Genomic DNA, 22623 nt, shown 5'->3' on the forward strand with positions numbered 1-22623 from the left:
AAAGGTCAGAGGCCGTGTGCACATTCTGAGAACAGATGGTTGCCCTCATCATGACACAGAAGAGAAAAATGCCCGTTTCAGTTCTGTCACTCTAGCTCCGTTCCAGTTCGCTCCGTGTCTGGTGTGAGGGCGTGCCACAACTTCAATTCTAATTGGAAAATCGACCAAAATCAACTTTCAATTTCATTTTTTTTTTAGAAGAAAAGCGGAACAGGCGATTCAAATCAATTATGTGGTACTTTACCAAAAAAAATAGGGAGGGTTATAATCACACTTAATACAATGTAGCCTATCTTTTAACTGAATGACAGGACTACAAGAAAGCCTTATAACAGCATGGTCAGTGCTGAAAAACTCCAGTTTCAACTGAAAATTGATTAGAATCGAACCTTTCAATAAGTCAGCAATCCCGGTAAATACTGGGAAACGAAAGCGTCTGTGTGATCATTACAGTTGTGATTTCCAACCCCTGGCTTGTGACCCTTGAACTCTAAGGGCGCACTCTCACTGTCCTTCTGTACTGGGCCAAAACCGTTTTTTCAGCTAAAGCCTAGTACGTTTAAGCAATGCACCCGTTCCGAGCATAACTGGAGGTGGGCTTTTGTAGAGCAGTTTGCACATGTACGAGCACAAGCGTGCGCACGTGTACGAGCACGAGCACAAGCACGAGCCCTACAGCGGGAGCGGTATGTGCGCCTGTTCGGACATAGAAAATAGAAAGACGGACCATGCGCGGACATTAAACAACAACAACAATGGCGGTGAAAGGTTCACGTTGGTGTGATGCGGAGGTTGAGTGTTTACTGCAGATTTGGTCGATGAAAAGATTCAAAAACAGTCGACAAGACGCACAAAAACTCTGAGGTCTATGGAAAGATTTGTAAACAAAGCCACACACACGCGATCAAGAAGCATTGGCGGAGGCCCTGGCAGTGTGAGTACAAACGGGGCTGGGGCGCGGGGGGAGAGGGAGGGGGGACAAGTACCCTAAAGCACGGGGCGCGGTGGGACAGTGTGAGTGCGCCCTAATGTTCAATTTGGGGCTCTGGAGACCCTACGTATGACTTTTCATTATTTTATGAGAATTGCTTATAACCATGAATAGCTAAAACACATTGTACACAGCTTAATAGTGTATTAAATTTGGAGCCATTATAAGACATTTTAGCCACGAATCCTGCCTCAAATTCAAATATTAAACAGACTTACTCTTGTGTGACTGGTCTGGGTTCAGTTTGTGTGAGGGTTAGGCAGCACAACTGCTCGTCAACATGGAGTGGTTGCACCTGGCAATTAAAAAAAAAACCTAGAGAAAAAGGAAACAATTGTGTGTGTTCCCTGGTTCTGCCAATGACATTATCCTGTCCGTTTACAGATTAATATGCACACATCACTTTGATGTGAATATTCCACCAATAACAACTGTATACTCCTCCACACACGGAGAATGAAGACTAAATAAAAGCACGTCTTTTTATCAAATGGATTACACTTTTATTCGGAAATTAAATAAAACAATGCAATATTGTGAGGGAAAAGCAAAAAAAAAAATTGTCCAAAGTGTTAAAACTACATATAAAAAATGCAGATAAAAGAGAATGAGACAAGATTGATCGCATATATTCAACAGTGACAAAACAACTGGTAACAATAGTAAAAGAGGGTGTTGGGGGGACTGACAATGAGCTCAATCTATTAACAGGATATTTATTCAAACGGTAACCTGTGGCATCTTTGTATGGCATGTTGTGTACTATGTACCACAACATACAAAGCTCCAATCTGTTGCGGAGAGACACAACCTGGTCCAGGAATTTTGCTACTTGTCGGAGTGCCGTGCCGATTCAGCAGAACTAGGACAGAAACAAAACCACAAATAAATACCCAGATAGTAAATTATTTACATTAAACACTGATGATCACGTCATATATAAATCCAAATGACATTTATCTTTATGAAACCTTTAAAATCTGAGCAGCCATAAATGTTTATCTACAAATCACTTATGGAGTATTAAGAAAATAATTCTTCATGTCTCTTGATTTAAAAATGTTTTGGATCAATGTTTTGTGTTTCTTTAATAAAGTTCTAAGAAAAAAACATGTCTGCTTTTTGTATTTTTTTGTTTTATTTCTGACAATTTAAATACTTTTATTAATTATTATTGTTTAATGACTTACATAAGCTATTTTCTGTTGAGTGACTGATTAATGAATCAATTCATCATGTCAGCTTTAATTTGTATTCAACAATATTTAGCCTTCAGCAGGATGGAAGTTTCTGTTTAAACTAAGGCTAAATAACACTGATTTGAGGTCAGACATTAAATAGAAGGTTTGGAGGTAATTCTGCAAGGAGAGTGGACAAGGGCAAAATTGCTCTAAATTCTTTAGGAACTAAAACATCTTCAAAATATATGAATCGATCTGCATGGAGACGCATACAACACAACGAGTCAGTACATAGGTAGCTGATGGGTTTAACAACTGAGTCAACAAAGGCCTCGTAGACCAACATACCTTCCATCTATTTCCGCATTCATTGCAGAAGACAAACGTGGTCATTGGCTCATCAGCACTGCGAGTTTGAACCTGAGAATGAGAAAAGCATGCAGCAAACATTTATTACAATATCGTACTGAACAAATACCAGTGTATCACCAATTTGCACTATTGAGCATGCAGTCATACCAATATTACAACTGACGTTAAATATAATTAAAATTATATAAAAATGTAATGTCATATATATATATATATTTTTCTATATGGTTTCTATCATAATGTCCAAAAACCATCCGCCAAACTGCGTTATGGGAATATTTAGGTCATTTGGACGACACTTTATATTGTGATTCTTGCATGTTACGTAAATTTTGCACTAAAGTTCTTAATAACAGAGGAAATACTCATCATTTTTTTATATTTCATAGAATATTCATTAACTGAAAAACCATGCTATAAAATATATAATTATCGAGATATGAAGTATATCTATATGGAGATAGAAGATTTTGGCCATATCACCAAGCCCCAATGCACCATGTTGAGTGAATGAATTTATATCAACTTTTTCAGCAAAGGCACAAAATTGTGATGTGCAGAACCCCAGGTGTTACTTATGTGTAACAGTGGTGAAATTGTTTATAACCACACCTGCACATACTCTCTAAAGAATGATTTAACAAGATGTAATCTCTTGTTAAACCAGTTTCACCATTGACCATAACCTATCCTTGTCTTACTGCCACAGTTAAATGGTAATCTGTACCTGTGTGTAGGTGCAGCACTTCCCCTTGCACTTGCCACAGGTGAATAGATCAGTCTGAGTGCCACCAGTGGTGGCCATCTGGTGGTCCCTGACGGCTTCTTTGGTCAAATTCTTTCTCATTTCTTTCAGCTCATCACTGGCCATTTCCTACAAAAACAGAAAAATGTAAATTATGATGCCTTTAAGCACATTACTATCCGTCCGGTTGTGTCCACGTAGTGTCTTTTTCTGGCAGAAAGACACTGGCGGGCTGCTGAGAAGCGCTGCATCCCAATTGCGGTGTTTTTTCATTTATTTTGACAATGACATTAATGTTAGCTAGGTGGCTATAGCTATCAACAAGCTTTCAACGCGTATGGTGATGGAGCACTCACCGGCACCAATCAGTGTCCGGTCGAGATTTGCAACTGGAAAACCTGGGCAAAGCCGCAGAAAAGGCGGCTGGCTCAGAAAAAAATAAGTTTTTCTCTAGGCAGCTGCAAACGCTCTCTCCTTGTTGGGAACAATTGAAAAAAAGATGCTCTGAAAAGTTAGTTATTAGAAGAATTTTCAAAAACCGTGTTGGAATTTCGATACTACATACTGTGTGCCACTTCCAAGACCTTTACGATTAGATGTGCTATACTCGAAATACTGAAAAAAAAGTTTCCTCCCCGTGGTTCTCACCAACTGTACCCCAACTTGCAAATGCCGGCGCTTTGTCAAGGCCCTGTGCATCTGAGACTGACACACAAGGAACCTACATACATGCTCTCTATCTTAACATTGCAAATATTTGGTGCTGGTATATTATTATTCAGAATGTCGAGTACAGCCCCTTTAAGTCAGAAACAACCAACGCACCTCTGCGGTCATCTTTGCCATCCGCTCAGGGGTTACACTCCCACATAGCACAGTCCTCCTTAAATTAGGGTTCTTCATATCCTTCAAGTTTGAGATTCGGCTCCGCACACGATTCTTGTATTTCATGTCTGTGTTCTTAAACTCTTGAAAGATAAGTGATAGTAGGTCAAGGAATACAATTTGGTATTATTTTGTATTAAAAAAAAAAAGAAGAAGAAATACATTCTTTTTGATCAAATTGAATTTTTATCAAATTAAAATCCTTTTAAATTTTGTTTTGTTTTTTTCTCTCTGTTTAAAAATAATTTAAAGTCAAAGGACATAACCATGGGCAGAGGAAATGGTTAAAAACAGGTATTTTCACCAGTTTGTGACAATGAAATTAATGATTTAACTAAATTAAGATAAGAAGATTAAAATAAACAATGAGGCTTACCGCGAAAACACTCGAAGCAGCGGCGAAATGTGGCCAGCAATGAGCTTCCATGCAATCTCTATGAAAACTTGCGGTGGCCGCTTCAAGTTTAGCTCTATTCGGCCAAATTAAAAGTTGCAGATAGAACTTCCCACTTGAAACACATGAACACGCCTTCCAGCCACAGATATGCAATCATTGCGGCAAGCAGCACTTTGCCACTGCTTGGTGTGTTTGACATAATGTGCTTATTTGTATCACTGGCATCAAAAAAACAATTATAGAAATAATTTAAAACAAAGACATCTGCTTCAAACACATTTTCTATTTGCTTTAAAGGATATCATCCTCGATCTGTGCTCCAAGTTCATCACAATCGGCCCCAATAGCAATATGATCATCTGAAAAAGGGTGGATATAAAATGTTGAAAAATACTGTAAATAAAGCCAATAGTGACCAACCACAATAACTTAATCCTATAATGAAAATGTCCAAATAATTGTAATAGCGGGATGACCTCCAGCCTGCAGAGCTTGTGTCAGCATCTCTCGGCACTTCAGCCTGACAGAGTCAGAGGTGCCGGGGGCACGAGGAAAGGTGTTGATCAATGTGTTGGTTGAATTATCAGCAGGCTCACTCTTGCTGCTGAAGTTACTGCTGGAGCTGCTTTGGGAGTCATGAGAGAAGAGAACTTCAGCCGCTGAGGCCAAGAACATTTCAAAGAAAAATGTGAAAAAAGTAGAGACAGCCAGATGGCAAAAAAAAAACGTGTTGACCATCAGCAATGATAAACATATAAAAAGATATCGGTATCTTTTTTGTTACCTTTCTTCTTTTGCCTCTGGGCTTCCCTGTGAGGGAGAAACGGGTGTCGTTTGTTCTTTCCTTTTTTCATCTGAAGGTTTCTCTCCGCCACCGGGCTCATCTGGAGTACAAGTGGCAGAAATCGAGCGAGTGAGAAAAAAAAACAGAACAGAGCTACACAAGAGAGGGACAGCATAAAAATGAACAACGTAGGTACTTCTGCATGATTGCCAGCTAATTAGATCAGCATTAAGAAAAAACTCCTTTAATGGTTCCCTATAATGTTTTATAGAGTTGTATCGTGTTTCTATATAAAATATGAGGGAGAAGAGTGACAGACTTTGTGGCATTTTAGCCAGGTACAACTGTAAAACTCTCTTCAAACCCAGCATAAACGCAACACAAGTTAAGTTAGCATTTAGCAGCAAAATATCACTTCAGTAGAAGCAAGGTGACCTTAATGGCAAGTGAATATACTGTCATGTGAGGTAGTAACAACATTTGTGGTAACCAAGTGTGAATTGGTAATATTTAAATCAAATTTGGGGCATAAGATAAGAGGGTTAGGGTCATTTCAGCAGCAGAAATCAAACACAAATAATATTACGATATCATAGATAGTTTGTGCCGCTGAACACCTTACATACTCTTAACACTGTGGGCTGGGAATAGATCAGGGTTTGTACACCTTTTCCAAGGTTAAATACAAGCACTTTCAATGTCAATTTTCAAGCTTTTCCAGAACCTTACAGCTGTGGTAAAATAACATTTCTATGAATACGTATATACTGTATAGTGAAAAAGATTATTTTACGTTAGCTATTTGTTGTGAAAGAAATGCAGATACAATTTCAAGCACTTTATCCAGAATTCAAGCACCTTTCAAACTTTGGAAACACAACAACTGAATTCAAGCATTTTCAAGGATTTCAAGCACCCGTAAGAACCCTGATAGATGACAGGTGTTTGGCAGCTGGTGCACTCATGCTTTTCAATAAGCAAAGGATCTAAATTGGGTTGGACCTCATTAAAACAAACGCACACGTTTCAGTAGACTTGAAAGGCAATAATTACCCAAAAGTTTCTTCCATGATTTGATCAACGACTTGGCTAGGGATGTCACCTCATCGTCTGTGCTCTGCTTGCGGATGGCGTTAACGGACATCCCAATTCTGGTGGACTGTGGAAAGACTTTGTGTCAGTGCTTCAGGGTTTGAAAGCATTGACTGTGAACCTTTAAAAAGAAATTAGAAAAAATACCTGAAGTAGCTCGAGAGTCATGGGGATACTTCGCAGCTCCTTCAATAAGTCCAAAGCCCCAGCCTGCAGAGGGGAGAGCAGGGAACGGAGTGAGTGTGGTCAGATTTCACAAGTCTTGGTTTCTCATGACTCTTGGATAAACTTTATTAAAAAAAACAACATAAACTTAATTATCAGTGGCCACAAACAAGTGTTAGTACTATGTAGTGAAATCTCACTTTCGCTTTTAACCCATCTTAATTAGGGGTTCGGGTAGACAGGAGGAGCCAAGGATCAATCCTCCAACCTTGTGGTTTAAAGCACCACTCTATCTCCTGCACCACAGTTGTTGATACACTAGACAATTATACGGGAGTTAACTCGTATTTATAAACAGTAATATTTCCTATGCTAGAAAAGTAGAAAAAAAGTTGTTATTCTTTTTTTAATAAAAGTAATTACTTTACAATCGAAGTTGAACATTAACATTAAGTAAAACAATTAGTCAATGAACTGATTGAAAACTAAATTGCAACTATTTTTGATGATTGATTAATGGTTTGAGTGAATTTCGCAAAAATTACAAACAATAACAACAATATTTATAGCTTTATTTATATAGCACCTGTAAAACAAAAGTTTACAAAGTGCTTTGACAAACAGAGCAAAGGCAACAGCACATAGAAACCCATAGACATAAACATAAACATAATTAAGGCAAGTTAAATGAAAGGACACTTTAAACGAACGGTAAAAACAAATAATTAATAAAATTAACAGTTGTTATGGTAACAAGACAGTAAAGAGAATACAATAAATAAAGTAAACAAAAGGACGAAATTACATAAAAGAAAGTCTATAAAAGTGTGTTTTAAGAACATTAGGTTGAAGTAGATTCTCAAAAACGCTGATTTTCCTTTTCCTCTTTTTAAAAAATTAAATAAAAAACAATGAATCAACTAAATATATTTCATTCTAGGACTGTAGGTTTGACAATTGAAGACATTTAAATGTTTCACTTTGGGGGTTTTTGACATTGTGTTAGGCATGATACTTACTATTTTAAACATTTGTAAAACCAAATGATTACTTGAATATAATCGGATTCAACACTGTAATCGATCATGTAGCTAATCGTTAGCTGCAGTTGGTACACTGGCAGAAGCTAAGCTAACAACAGTTCACGTTAAACGTCCATAACACTCACGTTACTTCGCCTTTTGTATTTATTTCTGATTTCCTGCTTTATTTCTAACTAACTACGTAATTTAACTTATCTTAAAACAACTATATCCAACAGAAGTTATGAAGACTAGCAAGGAACAGTGAGCTGCTAAGTGGCTAGCTGTTAGCCACACACCGCCGTTCACATAAACAGACTCGCGAGTTAGCTCTTAGCGGCTAGCCAGTTGGTTACAAATACAGACAGCTATGTTAGCAGCTGTTCAGGGTAACCGTTAAGTAAGCGGTTGGGAGAAATACCCGCACACAGGTGCGGGGTTGTGTTGACAAAGACTGGGTGGTCAATAAGTAGTCAGTCAGCAGCTAACCCCATAAACAGCCCACTAGCGCCAACACCATCAGCCGGATCGGCTAAGCAGCAGGCAGGTAACATCCATTCTTCTCACCCCGTTTTTCTTCTGCGCCATTTTATCCATTTTCTTCGCAATTCTGATGATCTCTTCTTCCTCCTTTTTGCCCATGGCGACTGATCTGATGAAATCCCCCCCAAACCTGGATTTAAATGGGAAAGAAAATGCGCGACAAAGAGGAACACGAGACTAGAGTGAGAGCGGCAGCGGCGTCTGCTCGAGGGACCGCACTGACCCTCCGCTGTGTAGCAGACCTGAGTAGTCGATCAGCATGATGATGAGCTCAGGGGGAGTTAATCAAGAGGCACCAAACTCCTCAGGGAAGCTGTCAGAGCAGTAAGTATTAACCACTCAGTGCATTATTCAGACAAAGGGCTGCCTTTTTATACCCAGAAGAACCCAAGATTTCCTCTAGTTCTGCGCAAACATCTGCCCTGCTGCTACCAAAACAAAGCCTGTATTTTGGCAATATCACTACCTGTCAACAGATGGCGCCAAAGTGCCACTTGTAGGTCTATCTCTGCTTGGGTCAACAATGGAGTCTCGCTGGAACCTTTCAACTTTAAACAAGGTTTTACATTATGTCTGTTCAATAACTTAGTTTAAGGAAAATATAACTCAAATGGTAGGCTATTGTGCTGTTTTTTACCGAATCGCAATATTGTAGACACCTATAGACTTACTAACAAACTAATAAAGGCATTTAAAAAAAAACATTTTTTTCTTTTAGTGGGTTTTAAGCCTTTTTATTACAGAGGACAGATATGAAATGGGGTGAGATAGAGGGGGAGAGAGGGGGAGACATGCAGCAAAGGGCCGTAGGTCGGCGACAAATCCACAAGCTGTCTCGAGGATCTTCCGCCTCTTTACATGGGGGCGACTGCTCTAACCACTGTGCCACCAGCCGCCCCAGAGAGGCATTTTTTGAGTATTTTGACATATGTCTGTCTGTCCGTAGACAGATTTTGTCACCACGAAAGAATCCTAATCATGCAAGAAACAGTCACACTTTACAGAGGAGTGTGTACTTCAAAACAAAATGAAGGTTGAGTTTAAAAATGGATGTGGCCGGAGCAAGGGGCCTGGGTCCCTCCACTTTACGCCCCTGGCCCGATAACTACAGGTGTGTAGTGGAGATCAAAATGAAGGTCAAGCTCAAATATGGATGTAGTCTGAGTAAGGGCACCAGAGGTATTGGTGAAGGAAGTAAGGAAAGAGACCATTTTCTGCAAGCAGCAGTTGACTTTATCACTGTATATTCATTGAAATTAAAAGTCGGTGGAAGAGCTTCAGTCTTGCCAAGGACCTTTGGTAGGACCCCTGGCATTTGACAAAGGCATGGCTGTTGTGCAAATCATACCTGTGACCTTTGAGTAGCAGGAGCTTGGCCAAGATGATGACATATTGTTGATCTTCTGCATTTGTCTTGCTAATTTGGATCTTAGGCTACTAATCCAAACAGATCAGCATGTGACATTAGCACCTAGTGATTGAAGGTTAAGCAACTACTGCCAACGATATGAATTATTGAACCAAGAAAAAAAGAAACAAGTTCAAAACTATACAGTAAACACTACAAACAGGTGAAATACTGTTCCAAACTTCACATTGTGAATGTTTTGTTGTGTATGTTTCATCAGTTTACAAGAGATTATGGTAACACCCTGGCAAAATTATTAATGAAGCTTTTATTTCATGCCAGTTTATCCACACTTTACATACATAATGTAATGGAACCTTCTTGTATATTGAACTCTATTTGACCCACACAGGCCCTTCCTGCAATTCCCCCACACACCTGTCTCCCTCTTCCAGGAGAGTGCACATGCTAGTGGGAGGTATTAGCAGCTTTTACTCTGTCAGAGGTAGTTGGTAATTGGCACAGTGTCTGGTAACTCTTTAGTGACACAAGTCCCACCCCCAATTAAATCATTAGCCACTGAACACAAGTCTAAAACATGGTACAAACACGCCGTGTTGGCCTTTCAATTTTGGATACAAAGCTGCAGTATATCAAAATTATGATCACATTTCTTATTAATTACATTCGCCAGTTTATTCAAGAAGTGCACATAGAATAGAATAGAAATACTTTATTGATCCCAAATTGGGAAATTGCAGAAACATGTTGATACATTCTGTGTTCTGAAATCTGACGGTGGATTTCCAGTACCTGCTGTGTGGTAAAAGTGCTCCCTAAAGACCTTATTCTGCTTCATGCGATCAGCAAGCGCGCAACATCTTTAACCTAATCCCTATTAGGCCAAGAGTCTCAAATCTGATTATGCAGGCTGTTTGCCACTTACAAACAGTCCTAGCTGCCCATGGTGTCTGTTTGGACTATAAAGATTTATTAATATCATTTTACATAGAGTTCATAAATCTTCCTGATCGTTCACCACCTCCTTACGCATTTCTTTAATTATCCTGGTGCTCACTAATCATTTTATTGCATTTGTTCACTAATTCACTCAGTTACTTTCTCACTTATTCTTTTAGTGCAAAAGACTAGAAATACATGTATGGCCGATGGGACAGAAGACTTTTGGAACATTTTATTTTTAATTAGCCATGATTTAAAACTGTCAGTTGGACATAAACAATTCAAGTCTTAATCCTTCAGTAAAGTTATCTTGTCATTTATGGTTGAATCTCATATTGGTAAAAGTTCAGTCTGTTGCGTGACCGTTCCTCTGTTTCCCTCATTTGTTATCTTGATATGCTGATTAAGTGTAAGCAAAGATTAAGCAAATTGACCCTGATGTTGCATGTCCCAAAATAGCCCTCCAACGCTGCTGAGAGGCTTTGACCACCGCTCGGAGGTATAACGGTTGCGCTCTTTAGCTGCTATAATAAAGGTGAAATGTAAGAAATAGGGTAAGTCTTGTTCATTTAATTTCTTCTTAACATGTTTTATTCAAATTTGTTCATAAGTCAGTCATTTTTCAAGTATCTACAGGGTAATTTGTCTGACTACTTGATATGTTTCAGGAGTGACTTGCTTCTGTCTTTGTCTGTCTACATCTTCTGTAATTGCTGTGTTGTTCACAGTAACAATACGGGTTATTATTCTTAACATTACTGATGTAGAATATGTTATAAAACATTCTTCCTCAGGCTGACTATCTTCCCTTTACCGTAGATTATGCTACTAGTTACGAGACCTCCGTAACAGGATAAACAACAAAGGCTCTGCATTCTTATACAAGGTGTTCTTTTAATGTACAAATTATGCTCTGTTTTTAGCCCTACTAATATAATGTAGTTATAATGTCAACACCCATATTATCTATCACTGTATTAATATACAAAATACATTAGTATGTATAGAACCAAAAGCTTAAGAATATTACTTATTACAAATAACGTTTAATAATGATCAATAATTAGTAAATGTATACTCCTTACATTGTCTTTCGTTCTGAGATGATGATAATCATGATGATTACAATGACGATGGTGATGATGGAAAAATATTCAGCACTGTATTTGGACTGGGTTTGTTAATGCAGCGCCACATCTCATACCACTAGACAACCATTTGTTATCACAATCTGGTTTACATTTCATTTTGACAAGAACCAGAGTGATTTCAAATGTTATTGTATCATTTGTTTAAGTATGTTTTTCAATCACGATTATTGAATGGTCCATTTGCAAGTGAAAATATGCAAGTAGATGATGTAAATTGTGTTATTTAACAAGTGTGGAAAGGCACGTGGGAGCAAAAACTCACACAACAAAAGTTATCTCAAGACACTTTCATTATAGAGCAGGTCTAAACCATACCCTTTAATTTAAGGAAAAACACGGGAAGAAACTTTGAGCAGAACTACCTGTAAACTAAAGAATAGATGATCCCTCTTACATCAGGACGGCTCAACTAGAAATAATTTAACTTCTTTAAGAAAAGCTGAGGGTTTGTAGGATTTCCCTTGTCCCACTGTTTATAAAAATGTTTTTTTTTTTTAATTTAGTTTGTTAAATGATTTAAAGCACTGAACTTTGAGGACAAGCTGAAAGTGCACCTTTAACATGTTGCATTCAAATCAGTGAGAAATAACATGTTTTATTGTGTACATGGCTCTATAGGGAAAAGTTAAGATGTCTACATATTTTTTTTCTATTAATCTGTATAATACTCAAAAGACAAAGTTTTGGCAGAATATCATCTTAAGCCCAGCTTGGCATAAATTGAGCATAACTGAAGGAACAAATGATCAGCTGTCTCCCGCTCTCTGCTTTCTTTCTAGTCACACAATATGAGCAACACACCAATCCAGGAGCCACCTGCCCAGGAGTTTTCCTCCGGCAGTGGGCAGACGTTACCCTCCCGACCCTTACAGCCAATCTCTGATCCCTCAGCTTCTAAAAGAGTATGTTTCTACAAAAGCGGTGACTATCAGTTCAGTGGGCATCGCATGGTCATCAGTGCCCGCACCTTCAAGACATTTGATGCGCTTCTGGATGCTCTGTCCAAGAAAGTGCCTCTGCCATTTGGAGTAAGGACCATCACCACACCTCGCGGGACCCACCTGGTTAAGACTTTAGAGGACTTGCATGATGGTGGATCATATGTGTGTTCTGATCAGAAACGGGTGAAGCCATTAAAATTGGATGAAGTGAACCGACGGCAGGTACCTTGGAATACAACCAGACCCCTCAGCATAGGGCGACACAGACGACAAGGAGCCCGGTTGGGTCCTTTCAGCAGAAGGAATGAAGTCGTCACCAACAGGCCAGCAAAGGTCACAGAGAGGGCGGCAGTACGGACGCCAAAGAAGCTTGTAGTCATCAGCAATAGGGATCCCACTGTTAAACGCACGATTGTGTTGCAGAGAAGGACCGCACCGACATTCGAGGCTTTACTGGATTACCTTTCCCAGGTTCTGCAGTTCCCAGTGCTGAAACTGTTCTCTACAGAGGGCAAAAGAGTAAGTATTTGGTAAACTAAAAAAATGGAGAATGGTTGTGGATACAGCTGCAATGATTAATCAAATAATCAATTAGTTGTCATTTATTCAATTAATCGCTGACTACTTTGATAATCGATTAATTGTTCTAAATACCGAAATACCCTGATTCCAGCTGTGACTATTCCTGGTTTCTCTCCTCCTCTATGACAGTAAACTGAACATCTTTGAGCTGTGAACAAAACCAGACTTGACGGTTGACAATTTGACTGCATCATCTTAAGCTTTGGGAAACACTGATTGACATTTTTCACTTTTTAAACATTTTAGCATTTAACATTTTTTAGACCAGACAACTTATCAGTTATAGAAAATAATGACCAGATTATTATTGGTTGCAGCCCTAATTTTGGGTCCAACGCTGATTTATGGCAACTCCTGAAAATATACGAAATGAGTGAAGCTTAATCTGGTGTGTATAAAGTTTTTATGGGTAAATATGTGCTTCAAAAGTTGTTTGTAATTTTGTGAAATACGGTTGGTTTTCTTGGTGTTAGGAGTTAGGTGAGAATATCAATAGTTGTAAACTGTGAGCATGAATACAAATTAACTCTCTTTCTCTCTCTCTATTATCTATCCATTCAACATGGAGATGGAGCCAGCAGCCAGTTAACTTACTTTAGCATAAATAATGGAAACATGCAGCCAGAGGAAACTCTAGGAAGTCACTGTGCCCAGCTACGATATATACACCAGCTGCTGTAAAACGACAAATTGTTATTTTTATACTTTTTTTTTACAGATCAAGATTTGAACATGATCAGGAAACACTTGATGGAACTGACGATGAATTGTTGCTGACTGAGCTTTTAACATTGTAGCAGGCTTTGATTTAATCTCAGTTTTGAATTAAAAAAATATCAATAAGAAATAGTGGTGATACTATATTCATGTACACAAAACTGCCTAACTAAAATAAATAAGTGTTAAGGACTTAATTGTAATGTGCATCTTTTACACAGTTGCTTTACATATCATTATTATTTTTATTAATTATTATTATTATTATTATTATTATTATTATTATTATTATTATTATTATTATTATTATTATTATTATTATAATATCCAAACAGGAATATAGGAACAGGCCATGGGACAGACTTCTTGTTGAATGAGTGTTGATAACCTTTAAATGCATCTTAGTCCTCTTGAGCTGTGATCCCTGGACTGTTTTAGGACAATTTGTGGCCCAAAGAAATGTCAAAAAATGCAAATTGAAAGTCTCTTCAGTTTACATGTACATGTATGTATCTGGGAGTGCAATAAATAAAGTGAGCCCATGTATGCGACCAATTCAAAGTTCCTCATGTAATGAAAAGTGCTTCTGCTCCTCTTTCAGACTGATGGCCTTGCAGGACTTATCCTGTGCTCTGGAGTTGTTGTGGCTGCGGGCAACGAGCCATTCAGATTAGGGAACTTCAGTTTTCAAGGAGCGGGTCAGATGGCACAAGTAATGTACATGGACACTGTGGAGCCATCTACGTTGCAGCCCAGAACTCGTAAGTGTTAACCGGTTCTTCAACTGTAAATTGACACACAACAGTCTTAATGTAGAACATCCACGTGGTCCTCTTGTTATTTAGGATAGCATAGACAGAGTAATTACAAATGCAAAGAACACGAGGGAAGAATGAAAACTTGACCGGTGGTTTCTGAGCTTTTCACTGTATAGATACAAAGATTTTGTCTCCAGAATGCATTAAAATGTCTTATGGTGATGTTCACAGGGACTTTCATCTTATTGAGTTTATTTTAGCACAGCTGGTGATCAGTGTGACATAATAACAGAATAAAGAATAGTACAATAATCTACAATGTGTAGGTCATACGTGAAATTCTGTTGAATTTCAGTAATTATTCATTTTTAAAGAGTTATTTTGCCCAAATTGTAAAAAAGGCATATTTATTTACTGATTTCAATATCTAGCTGTTGCAGATCATATTGGTTTTATCTGTCCTGGTTTTGGTATTTTCTGCCTCAACCTCAGAACAATTGAATTGCCTTAAATTAAATATCGATATGAAGACTCAATGATGCTTTTTTCCTTAAATAAGTTTTTGTTTTGTGTTTCTTTGTTTCTTCCACTCTCTTTCACAACCACCTCCAACCAAAGAGTACAACAAATCTGTCTCGAGCGGAGGGCGCTCAAGGATTTTTTCCTTATCGTCAGAGAGATATATTGTCAACCAGATAAACACATCTAGAAATGGAAGCAAAAACGGCCACGTGCGACACCACAATGGGTCATTTGAAACAGAGGTCAACCATCGTCACACATCCATGGAGACATGTGAAAATGGAAGGGTAGACAACGAGCATAATGCTCTCAATGTGCCTCGGGACGATGACATTGAAAAGTCTTTCCGAGTGAATCAAGACGGCAGCATGACGGTGGAGATGAAAGTTCATCTGACCATTAAAGAGGAGGAGATGCTCCACTGGACTACAACACTCAGCCGCTCAAGCCTTAGCAAGGGGACAGTTTGTGCCTCAATTTCTGAGTCGGGCAACAGCTCACCTGACTCAAACAACGCCATTGCCAAAGGTTCCTCTAGCAACAGCGAAGATGAAATGAAGAAAGAGAACCATCCCTCTGAATCTGGAAAGGGTGTCGGCTTTAACGGCGAGCGAGCATATAACGGCTACACTTCCACAGCCTTGGGAAAAGCAAAAGCAGGTTTCAAACGCACTCCTACGCCAGGTCCTCGGCATGTTACGGAGAAGGCGTCTGTTGAGAGCGTGCAGACATTGACAGAGTTAGGGGTTCAGGAGAGCACCATGGGACATTACTCCTACATGGAGAGGACATCTGAGGGTGACACAACTGAAGGATTCTGCATTGTCAGACACAGCAGCAACAGCAGCAACAGGCCGGTCCCAAAACCTCGGAAAACGACATCTGCGGGGGCGAGCAACAAAGGCTCACACTCCTCCATCAGGTCATCAGGAGTAGCTGAGGTCCTTCAACTACAGAATAATGGGGTGGAGGTTACAGAGACTGTAATGCATATTTTTGAGAGTCAAGGCTGCTACGACAACTATTTTGCAAATGAGGAATATAGTGCAGACGGTGTACCTTCACACGGTTCCACTACAGCACCAGAAAGTAAACCATCCACTGACGGACGGCGTTCATCCAGCAATGATTGTGATATAGATTTTAGCTTGCAGCCACCCACTACTGACGCTCTACAAAGGCAGAAAGAGGAGATGTTATCATTGTCATCAGAGCCAACTACGTCACGTGAGATTACTGCGACAAATTCCCAAATACAGCAGACAGTAAGAAAAGACAAAACTAAAACTAAAAGTGATACAAAGACAAAGATGATTAAACCTGCTCAGAATCAGAAGAGTTCAACTTCAACAAGCAGCTCAGGTAAAAGGAAAAATGAAAGCATCAAAAGCTCCTCAAAAAATAGCAAACATTTGTCTGACAAGCTCAGCAGCAAAGCGAGTGTGGGGAAAAAGACTTTGAGTTCATCAGAAAGTCTTAAAAGTGGTCAAAAGAGTAGAGGAGAAGAAAAGGCTCAAATTAAGAAAGTGAGGAAAGATGAAAAGACTTTATTAGGTAACACTGAAAATGTGAGAAGGACTCCACCTAAAAGACAAACCATGAGTAAAGAAGCTGCCCGATATAATGGTCATAATGTTAATACCCCAAATGAGAGGCCTCAAATGAAGAAGAACATGTCAGACATTTTACAACCAAAAACGTCACTTTTGCATGGGAAAAAGACAATTAGCAAGCCCAAATCCATGACTGAAAACAGAATACCATCACCTAAAAAGTCTGTAGAGTTGACCGAGAGTTTTTCCTTGCCTTCTCTTAATCCTTCACCCTCAGAAATCCAACAATATGTTGAAAACTGGTTGGAGAATGTCAGCCCAGACCCAGTGCCATACACTGAGGAGGCCATCACAGATGCATCAGGGCCTCGGCCAAAAGTTGTGTTTCAGATAGGCGACGATGATGAATCAGATGAAAAGAGCGAAAGCCAGACTCATCTAGATGAGTATGATCCATCGCCCGATGATGCTGTTAAGACACCATCTTGTCTATCAGTACCTCGTCCTCACGAAACTACAGCTTTGCCTCATAATGAACAATATGTGAGAGGTTTATGTGCTTCAATGCCGAGTGTCAGAGTCCATCCTGAGCACCAAAGGAGCAGACTGAGGCCACACAAATCTGCAGAGACCATCGGCCCGGCTGACAATGAATCACCTTCGTCTGCATCTGACGTTTTGGACCCAAAAGCAAATTTAAAACCTATACTGCGGGAACTTTATTCATCTATTCACTGCATCAGAAGTGCATCTGAAACCAACCTGACATCCAACCTTGAGAAGTCCAACAGCCTTCCTGATTTTTCAAAACAGGTGGCGTTAGTGTTTGGCTCGTCATGTAAAGCCTTGGTGTCATTCTTATCAGTGATGACTCTTCGAGATAACATAATAGGATCTACGCCAGGACCAAGCGACCAGTCAAGAAGCACCTCGGAGGCCATGCTGATGATGGAATCCCTGCAGAAAATTTCGGCCATCGACGACGAGGAAGACCTGAGGGCAAGTTTGACGGATCTGCAGAGCAGAGCGTCTTCTCAGTTCAGAGAACGCTGGAAGGATTTCCAGATTCTGAGGGAAAGGCTTGACAGTGAACCGCTGTCTCCCAAAGTTTCAGAGACAGAATTTGCCCTGGATCTTTTCTCCGAAGGGGGCGATGCATTCGAGGAGATTGAAGAGCTGATGGACGAGCTGAATATGCCGCAAGACCTTAGAGAAGAGATATCTTCAACAGTCCAACAAGCCAAAAGTTTTTACCCTGTAGAGGAGAGCACTTTTATAGAGATGGAAAGAAACCAGTCAGACTCAGAAGAAGATGTGGAACAATTTGTTGAAGAATGCAAAGATGAAACACAACCAGAGCTTGATACTACCTGCATGGCTGAGGACATACCTCAGACAGAACAGGATCGTGATAATGAAGAGATTGAAAACTTAAAGAAAGTGCAATCTGTGTATTCTGAACAGGCCAATATGGTGACTGGGTCAGAGGAAGAACCTGATAAAGAATCAGAAATATCACAGACAGAGAGAGATGGGAGCTTAACAGACAAAGAAAATGACAAGGAAAAGGAGGAACAAGTAGAGGAGGTTAGAGAGGTGGTGGATGACAGAGAGGATGGGCATTCAAAAGAGATAGATGATGAGGATGATGAGGATGATGTTGGAGGTTGTCATGGAGAAGAGAATGAAAAGGGAGAAGGGAAAATGGAGGAAGAGTCGGAAGTGGAAAAAGGAAGTATAGAAGGGAAGGAATCTGTTCAGGAAGTAAAGGCAGGGACAGAGGAGGAGATGACAGTGGGTGAAGAGGAAGAGGGGGAGAAATTAGAAGAAGCAGAGGAAACAATGGATGAAGAAGTTCAAGAAGCAAGAGAGGATGAGAGTGTTGAAGAGACAGATGAGAGAGAGGGTGTTGAGACAGATGGAGAGGAAGTAGGGATTATCATTGAAGAGGAACAGGAAGAAGAGGAAGACAAAACAGATGAGGTTATTGGAGGGACAGATGAAGAAGAAGAAGTAGGGAATATCATTGAAGAAGAACAGGAAGAAGAGGAAGACAAAGCAGATGGAGTTATTGGAGGGACAGATGAAGAAGAAGAAGTAGGGATTATCATTGAAGAGGAACAGGAAGAAGAGGAAGACAAAACAGATGAGGTTATTGGAGGGACAGATGAAGAAGAAGAAGTAGGGAATATCATTGAAGAGGAGGAGGAGGAGGAGGAAGAGGAAGACGAAGCAGATGAGGTTATTGGAGAGACAGATGAAGAGGAGGAAGTAGGGAATATCATTGAAGAGGAACAGGAAGAAGAGAAAGACAAAGCAGATGGGGTTATTGACATGACACATGAAGGAGAGGTCATAGGAAATACCACAGAAGAAGTTGATGCTTTTACAGAAGATGTTGAGGAGGAAGCAGAGGAGGAAAACAATGTGGAAGTTACTGAGGTGACAGATGAGGAACAAGATGTGGAAAATATGATTGAAGAGACGGAGGAGGAAGAAGAAACCGTTGTAGTAACTGAGAAAGATTTAGAGGAGGAGGTTATTGAACAGAAGGATGAGGAAGATGAAGATGATGTTGAGGAAAAAGATGAGGAACAGGCCAAAACAGAGGTGGTCAGTGAGGAGAACCGTGAAGAGGAATTTGAGGGGGAGGAAGAAGAAGAAGAAGAAGAAGAAGAAGAAGAAGAAGAAGAAGAAGAAGAAGAAGAAGAAGAGAAAGAACAACAGCTGGTAGAGGATGGGGAAGCAGTTGAGGTTATACATCTAAAAGAAAGGAGGATAACAGACGAGGAAGAGGAAGAAGACATTGACAATAATGTAGAGGAGGAAGAAAAGTGTGGAGAGGGTGAAAAAAGTGAGGAAGAACGGAAGAAAACAGAAACTAGTCCTGAGGAAGAATCAGAAGAAGATACAGAAGTTGTAGAGGAGATTGAAGAAAATATGAAAACAGTGCAAAAGTTAGATCAAGAGGAGAGGGAAGATGATGAGGAAAATGAAAGCGATGAGTTCAATGAGAGGTTAGAAGAGGTGGAAGAGGAAGAATCAAAGGATGAGGTAGAGGAAGAAAATGCTACTGATGATGCAGACAGTATTGCCGCTGCTACAGATTGTAAAAACCCACTAGAGGAGGCCTCGTATTTGCAGCAGCAGAGTAGCTGCGATGATGCAAATGTGGATGCAAAGGTATCAGAACACAGCATTGAATCACCCACCAGATATTCCTCTGAGGGTCAGTGTGAGGATGATAAAGGTAATGGGACAGACACTGTTCATGAACTTGAAACAGACGAGGAAAGGGAGCCTCATGAGGGAAGAAGCAGCAGTGTAAATCATCCCGTGGAAATATCACAGGAATTACTTGACTTTGTTAACTCTGCCCTGCAGTCCTCTTCACTTATGTTCACATATGACACTCAGGGGAAAATCAGGATAGAGCCAGATATGGCTCGAGTTACACAAACAAAGCAAACTTTTTTTCCAAAAAGTAGAAAGGATGTTTCTTACGGGTTAAAGCGTCTCCCGAGCCCGAACACCTCAGACTTGTCAGATTACAGGCCAGAAACATCAGAGAGTGGTGGATATAAAACTCAGGAGTCTGTAGATGTTGTCACAGAGAGTGGAGAAGAGGCTTCTCCAGTCTGCAGACGTAAGACCGATGTGGGCCGAGGTAACTCAAAACTGCCCGCTGCAAGCAATACAGAAGTCTTGCAAATTTCCCGATCAAAAAGCGGAGGGAGTTTCTCTTCATATGACTCAGGTACCAAAGCCTCAAAGGAAGATCTGTGTTATTTCAGTGCTGCAAGCTCGCAAAAGGCAGAAGCCGAACATGCCACGGAGGCCCCACAGCGCGTTTCTTTCACCCCAGAAAAAGACTCTGACGGGGTTTTGATCGACCAAGGTAGATGGCTGCTCAAGGAGAATCACCTCATCAGAAAATCTCCTCCAGTCTCTGTGGGAATGTACGGTCATTTAGATAGCACATCTTTAGATACAGGTAAGGAGAACTCTAGCGAGGATTCCCCGTCGCATTGCAAAACCAAGCACAACCCTCTCGCAGCCATATCCTCATCAGAGCTTGAGGAGATGGCAAAGCCTCAAACTCCAAAGTGCACCTACTACAACATGTCACATGGAAGTGATTCGGACCCCTTTTTGGATGATACCAGTGTCAAAAGTGGGAAGAAAGATGGAAGCAGTGCGAAAGGGAGAGGCTTCAGGGTGTCACCTACGATTGACACAACCAAAACCTGGGCAAGTAAAAATGGTAGTCTGTCTTCATTTACATCAGTTGAGTTTAAAATACAGGACAGAAAAGTGCATCCTGAGGGGGAGTCCTCAGCTGTGACAAGGGCAAGGAGGACATCTAGTGGAGGACAGGGTGTACTGCAGCCACAAGACTCCCTTGACACACTACGCGTGAGATGTGGCCAATACTGTCCCATACTATAGAAGCAGGACATTTATTTCACAGAAATATTCACACATGCCAGTTCTGTGCTATTAGTCTTCTTGGCTGTGGTTATCTTGTTGTAATACAGCTAGAACTGTTTTGTGTTTCGTCAAATAATCATGAACAAAAACTTTTGTTGCAGTCGCACCGGACATGCGTGATGATTGAAGACAGTTGTGCCTATTTATAGTTTAATAAAATAAAAAAATGTTTACACAGGTTAACTTCAAAGCTGTGTTTTTGGTGATGGCCGAGGAGATCCATCCCAGAGATAATATCATTACAAAATGTAATATGACAATATAAGCAAAAAAGAAAAAAAATATATTTTTAATGATTTATCGTCTTGACTGTACATCATTGTATTATCTGTTATTACAAGTACTAAAGTCATTAGTTTCTTATTACTGCATTATTGAGTATAATGCATTGAGTCAGAGAAATGACTGTATCTGCCAAGGAAAGCAGATTGTATCTCTTGTTATATTTTATTGTATTTCTTTTTTGGGTTCTTCCAGTGCAATGTTTGTTCAGTGACTACTATTTCCAAAGACAGCTGTGCACTCAGGGGTTTAACAAAGAACTACTGTATGTCAATTGAGAACTCATTATGCTGTTTTTGACTCTAAGAATTATGATTCAATATTCAATAAACTATGTTTTATTTTAAAAAAAAGAAATGTTTATAGTTGCCATAAGCCTTGTAAAACAGTTTGAAGCCAGCTTCTCTCTAACTCAATTTCCCATGTTGGAAATAGGCCTACAGGCTTTCTGTAATAAGACATCACACTTCAGAAAGCTCCTTCCAGAGTTACATGACATTATACAATGGTTTTCACAGGTGAGGAAGTATGACTGATAAACTCCTCTTAGAGTGTGAATTAGAGGATTAATTACAGTATGTGATTGCACACCAATACTCACAAGGTTCTTCTGAGTTTACTACGTTACTGCATCAATAGTGGAGGAGCATTGAGATAATATAAGCTAAAGAGCTAGTTAGCATCATGGATCTGGTTACCAGGTCACAGAGGTTTCAGTTTCTCTAAAAGATGATGATTCAATAATGTTTGAAAACCCAGAAGATTATTTCAAATACCTTTGCTCTGAAGGTATTTCCAGAATATTTAAAGACTCTTCTAACTACCTGGATGAAAGATAAATTGTATATTAACCAAAAATCTCTTAATATTTGAAATGAAAGAATCCTCAGACGTGATTACTTTAGCTAATTTTAGCTAATGTGTAATGGTTTGTATATTGCTGTTGCTATGTCACATGAAGGTCAAATGACCTCATTTTTAGCACCACCACAAGATGGAAATGACTTCAAATTCCCAAAGTGACATTTGGTTTTTGTTCAATTGCCACTACAGTGATGACAAAGGCTTTCAAAGTCTGGATATGTTTGCTCCATTTAAAAAAAAACAAAACAGGCATTTTACATAATAACATGATTTA

General features: G+C 39.6%; 2 protein-coding genes across 3 annotated transcripts; one reads left to right on the forward strand and one right to left on the reverse strand.

Moving 5' to 3' along the window:
• Positions 1-1504: 1504 nt before the first annotated feature.
• tcea1 (transcription elongation factor A (SII), 1) lies at positions 1505-8468 on the reverse strand. 2 transcript variants are annotated; one of them, XM_083927963.1, is made up of 10 exons: positions 8202-8468; positions 6595-6657; positions 6409-6514; positions 5356-5455; positions 5048-5193; positions 4874-4930; positions 4115-4269; positions 3272-3418; positions 2521-2592; positions 1505-1853 (listed from the first exon to the last, which is right to left on the reverse strand). In XM_083927963.1, the coding sequence occupies exons 1-10, from the start codon at positions 8274-8276 to the stop codon at positions 1845-1847; spliced, it is 930 nt and encodes a 309-aa protein (XP_083784089.1). In that variant the 5' UTR covers positions 8277-8468; the 3' UTR covers positions 1505-1844. The 2 variants fall into 2 exon arrangements, with proteins under 2 accessions (XP_083784089.1, XP_083784088.1); XM_083927962.1 differs by having other exon boundaries at positions 5048-5196.
• Positions 8469-12427: 3959 nt separating this feature from the next.
• LOC310957863 (uncharacterized protein) lies at positions 12428-21161 on the forward strand (the record flags this gene model as incomplete). Its single annotated transcript, XM_083928601.1, has 4 exons — positions 12428-13099; positions 14481-14640; positions 15256-19341; positions 19483-21161. 4 exons carry the CDS (start codon positions 12428-12430, stop codon positions 21159-21161), a joined length of 6597 nt encoding a protein of 2198 aa, XP_083784727.1.
• Between the last annotated feature and the right edge of the window lie 1462 nt (positions 21162-22623).

This window comes from Echiichthys vipera (assembly GCF_963691815.1).
Source record: "Echiichthys vipera genome assembly, chromosome: 15".
Classification (NCBI taxonomy): domain Eukaryota; kingdom Metazoa; phylum Chordata; class Actinopteri; order Perciformes; family Trachinidae; genus Echiichthys; species Echiichthys vipera.